The sequence below is a fragment of the Eleginops maclovinus genome, chromosome 10, assembly GCF_036324505.1.
Source record: "Eleginops maclovinus isolate JMC-PN-2008 ecotype Puerto Natales chromosome 10, JC_Emac_rtc_rv5, whole genome shotgun sequence".
Classification (NCBI taxonomy): domain Eukaryota; kingdom Metazoa; phylum Chordata; class Actinopteri; order Perciformes; family Eleginopidae; genus Eleginops; species Eleginops maclovinus.
In genome coordinates this window covers 20,780,086-20,783,923 of record NC_086358.1, presented here as the reverse complement: position 1 = coordinate 20,783,923, position 3,838 = coordinate 20,780,086, and the positions used below count along the sequence as shown (strand labels likewise).

Sequence of the window (3,838 nt, the reverse complement as noted above, 5' to 3'; positions counted from 1 at the left end):
GATACAGGGGCGGACGCAACAGTCATCCCAGGTAATGCCTACTCAGAAAAATGGCACGGCCCACTCACCAAAGCATCCATACCATTGTGTGGACCCAGCAATGAACCTCTAAAGGTGAGAGGTCAGTTTCATGGTGTCATGAAATATAAAGAGAGAACAACAACACAACCAGTGTATGTAGTACAAAAGCTAGCTACTCCTCTACTGGGTCTGCCAGCAATCTCAGATCTAAAACTACTGCATTTAGTCGACAGTGTAATAGAGCTAGAGGCTGACATGAAGAAACAATACCCCAAAGTCTTCACAGGACTGGGCTGCCTTACAGGGGAGTACAGAATCAAGTTGAAGCAAGACGTCAAGCCCTTCGCATTATCACTGCCACGACGTGTACCTCTACCGCTGCATGACAAAGTCAAAGAGGAGCTCCAAAGAATGGAAAAAATGGGTGTGATTGTGCCCATTGAAGAGCCTACAGACTGGTGTGCAGGCATGGTGGTGGCACCAAAGCCCAAGGGAAAAATCAGAATCTGCTCTGATATGACCCATCTGAATGAGTATGTTTGCAGAGAAAGACTCATCTTGCCGGCCGTTGACGAAACCCTGGCCAAGCTTGCAGGTGCAACGGTCTTTACTAAGCTAGATGCTACAGCCGGATTCTGGCAGGTACCCCTACATCAAAAATCAGTCCCGCTGACCACATTTATCACCCCGTTCAGGCGATACTGCTACAAGAGACTCCCATTCGGGATTTCATCCGCACCTGAGCATTTTCAAAAGAGGCTCACACAGATGCTGACAGGGTTAGAGGGGACTGTATGCCATGCTGATGACATTCTCGTGTTTGGAACAACACGTGAACAACATGACCACAGGCTGCACAGAGTGTTAGGGCGGCTCCAGGAAGAGGGCCTGACTCTCAATAACGACAAGTGTCAGTTTGCGGTCAACAAGGTCATGTTCCTGGGCCACATCGTCAGTGCAGGAGGCATTGAAGCAGATCCAGGAAAAATTAAGGCAATCACAGAGATGCCCACGCCAAAAGACGCTGCAGACGTGAAAAGGTTTGTTGGCATGGTCAACTACGTGGGGAAATTCTCTCCACGGATATCAGAGCTCACACAACCGCTAAGAGAACTGCTCAAAACAGACACAGACTGGGTGTGGGGGAGTGCACAGCAGAGAGCGTTTGACGAGCTGCGTAAGGAACTGAGCTCACCAACAGTACTGGCACAGTACTGCCTACACAGAGAGACAATAGTTGCAGCAGACGCTTCGTCCTTTGGGCTGGGTGGAGTATTGTCTCAGAAGCAGCTGTCTGGAGAATGGAGGCCAGTTGCCTTCATATCACGCAGCATGACAATCACGGAGCGTAGATACGCCCAGATAGAGAAGGAAGCGCTTGCACTGACCTGGGCGTGTGAACGGTTTCAGTCTTACCTGATAGGGATGGACTTTTTGATACAAACTGACCACAAACCTCTCATTTCACTGCTAGGCAGTAGAGCACTAGATGACTTGCCACCTCGCATTCTGAGGTTCAGGCTGCGGCTGCTTCGCTTCACGTACAAAATTGAACATGTGCCGGGGAAGAAATTGATCACAGCGGATGCACTGTCCAGGGCACCGATTCAAGCCCCGCCTACACCAGAGGACGAGCAGCTGGAAGAGGATGTGTGTGTCTCCATCAACCTAATAATGGAGCACTTCCCAGCGTCAGAGCAGAGGTTGGTGCAGATCAAGACAGCACAAGATTCAGATGATGTCTGCAAAAGGCTGAAAGGCATGGTGCAAACAGGTTGGCCTCAGAACAGAAAAGCTCTTCCACCACAACTGCAGCTGTACTGGCAGTATCAACAGGACCTGCTCGTTGTAGACGGACTACTGATGAAAGGCGAAAGACTCGTCATCCCAGTCACAATGCAAGAGGACATGATTAACAAAATACATGAAGGTCACCAAGGCATGACAAAGTGTGTTGCCAGAGCGCAGCAGTCAATGTGGTGGCCAGGTCTGACCAAACAGATCAAACAGAGAGTGGAAAACTGTGCAACCTGTGCACGAGAGGCTCACAACGCGCCAGAGCCACTGCTGACCACTACGTTGCCGGAGAGGCCATGGCAGCGTGTGGCAGTGGATCTTTTCCAGTGGGACAATGCCATGTACCTTGTGGTTATTGACTACTATTCGCGCTACATAGAAGTGGCTAACCTTACCTCCACCACCACAGCCCACGTGACAGGAAAGCTGAAGTCTATCTTTGCCCGTCATGGAGTCCCGGAGACTGTCATCTCGGACAATGGCCCCCAGTTCTCTGCAGCGGAGTTTGCAGCCTTCGCCAGGGACTATGACTTCACGCACACAACCAGCAGCCCCCGCTACCCTCAAAGTAACGGAGAGGCTGAGAGGGCAGTGAGGACGGTGAAATCTCTCCTGAAAAAGGGGGAAGATCCACACAAGGCTCTCATGGCCTACAGGGCCACTCCTTTGACACACGGCTCATCCCCTGCACAGCTGCTAATGGGCCGCAACATCAGGACACCCCTGCCGGTCAGTCAAGAGAAACTACAACCTGGATGGCCTGACCTCCAGGATTTCAGAAAGAAGGACCAGGACTTAAAAGAACAACAGGCCTCCTGGTTCAACAAACGACACAACACAAAGACAAGACAAGAGCTCAGACCAGGACAAAAGGTCTGGGTGAAGAACACAAAAGAAACAGGGACTGTCAGTGGTTCAGCTCAGACACCTAGGTCTTACAACATAGACCTGCCCTCAGGAACTCTCAGGCGGAACAGATCTCACATCCGGGTCATTCCAGAGACTACCAGAGAGACTAGATTGGGCCGGACCATAAGACCACCAAACAGGCTGAATTTGTAGACTAGCTAGAAAGCTGTGGTTTGGTTCACAGGGCAGAATAAACCCTGCACAGCTTGGGGACCCGGGTAGTCCACGCCGACCCCTAGAGAAGAAAGAGTTATGTTTTGAAAAAAAAAAAAAGGAAGAAAGAATTTCTTAATGGAAAATGATTATGTGTTCTACTGTATGTTTAATGTTGACAGGAGATGTTATGCACTACTGAAAATAAGAAAAAAAACAGGAAAGGAAAAGTAATGCTGGGGACTTGAATGTTTAATGGTTTAATATGTCAATATGTTATACTGGTCAAGTTTATCTACAGGTATAGTAAAAACAAAAGAAGTTCTTTTAAGAATCTGACAAGTAACTAAAGGGGGGAGATGTAGCGAGAGCAGATGTGTACCTGTTGTATAGGGAACATATTAGGAGACGGACATACAGGAAGTAGGCTATGCAGGTTAAGTTGTAATACAGTTAATAAAGTGAACTGGACTACTAGTTGGCTCCTGTCTGGAACTATATATATTCGACATGTACAGAACATGTTACAAAATTCACAGAACACAACAGCCTCCCCTGTTCAGGGCTGGACTGGCATCTGAAAAGGGCCCGGGCACTTTTGATCACCCAAGGGCCAAGCGCCATTTTTATATATATATATATAGCTTACTGAATGGAATCCCCCCCCCCCCCCCCCCCCCCACCAAAACGTTTCTAGTTGTCTAGGCATAAACTGTAATGCAACTTGAGACAGACCAAAACAGCGTAAGCTAGTCATTATGTCTAACAGTGTTTTTTTTTCGGACACTCGTCATTTTTTTCACCACAGCAAAACCAAGTGACCGCTTCTTATTGCTTAGGCTTCCAACATAACTTGTTAAAGTTCCGTGTACAATACGCCTTGAAACATCCAACTGCGTTGTCTCAACCATGAAGAAATTGAAACATCCATTGCTTTAATGCTTTCCAGAACACCACG

At 48.3% G+C, this 3,838-nt stretch overlaps 1 protein-coding gene across 1 annotated transcript; it reads left to right on the top strand.

The window, feature by feature from the left end:
- The first annotated feature begins 276 nt into the window (after nucleotides 1-276).
- LOC134871134 (uncharacterized protein K02A2.6-like) lies at nucleotides 277-2,880 on the top strand. The gene has a single exon (XM_063893735.1). It carries the CDS (start codon nucleotides 277-279, stop codon nucleotides 2,878-2,880), a length of 2,604 nt encoding a protein of 867 aa, XP_063749805.1.
- Nucleotides 2,881-3,838: the final 958 nt, after the last annotated feature.

Coding starts and splice junctions, on each gene's coding strand:
- LOC134871134 (XM_063893735.1), top strand. CDS start 277: ATGAAGAAACAATACCCCAAAGTCTTCACAGGACTGGGCTGCCTTACA.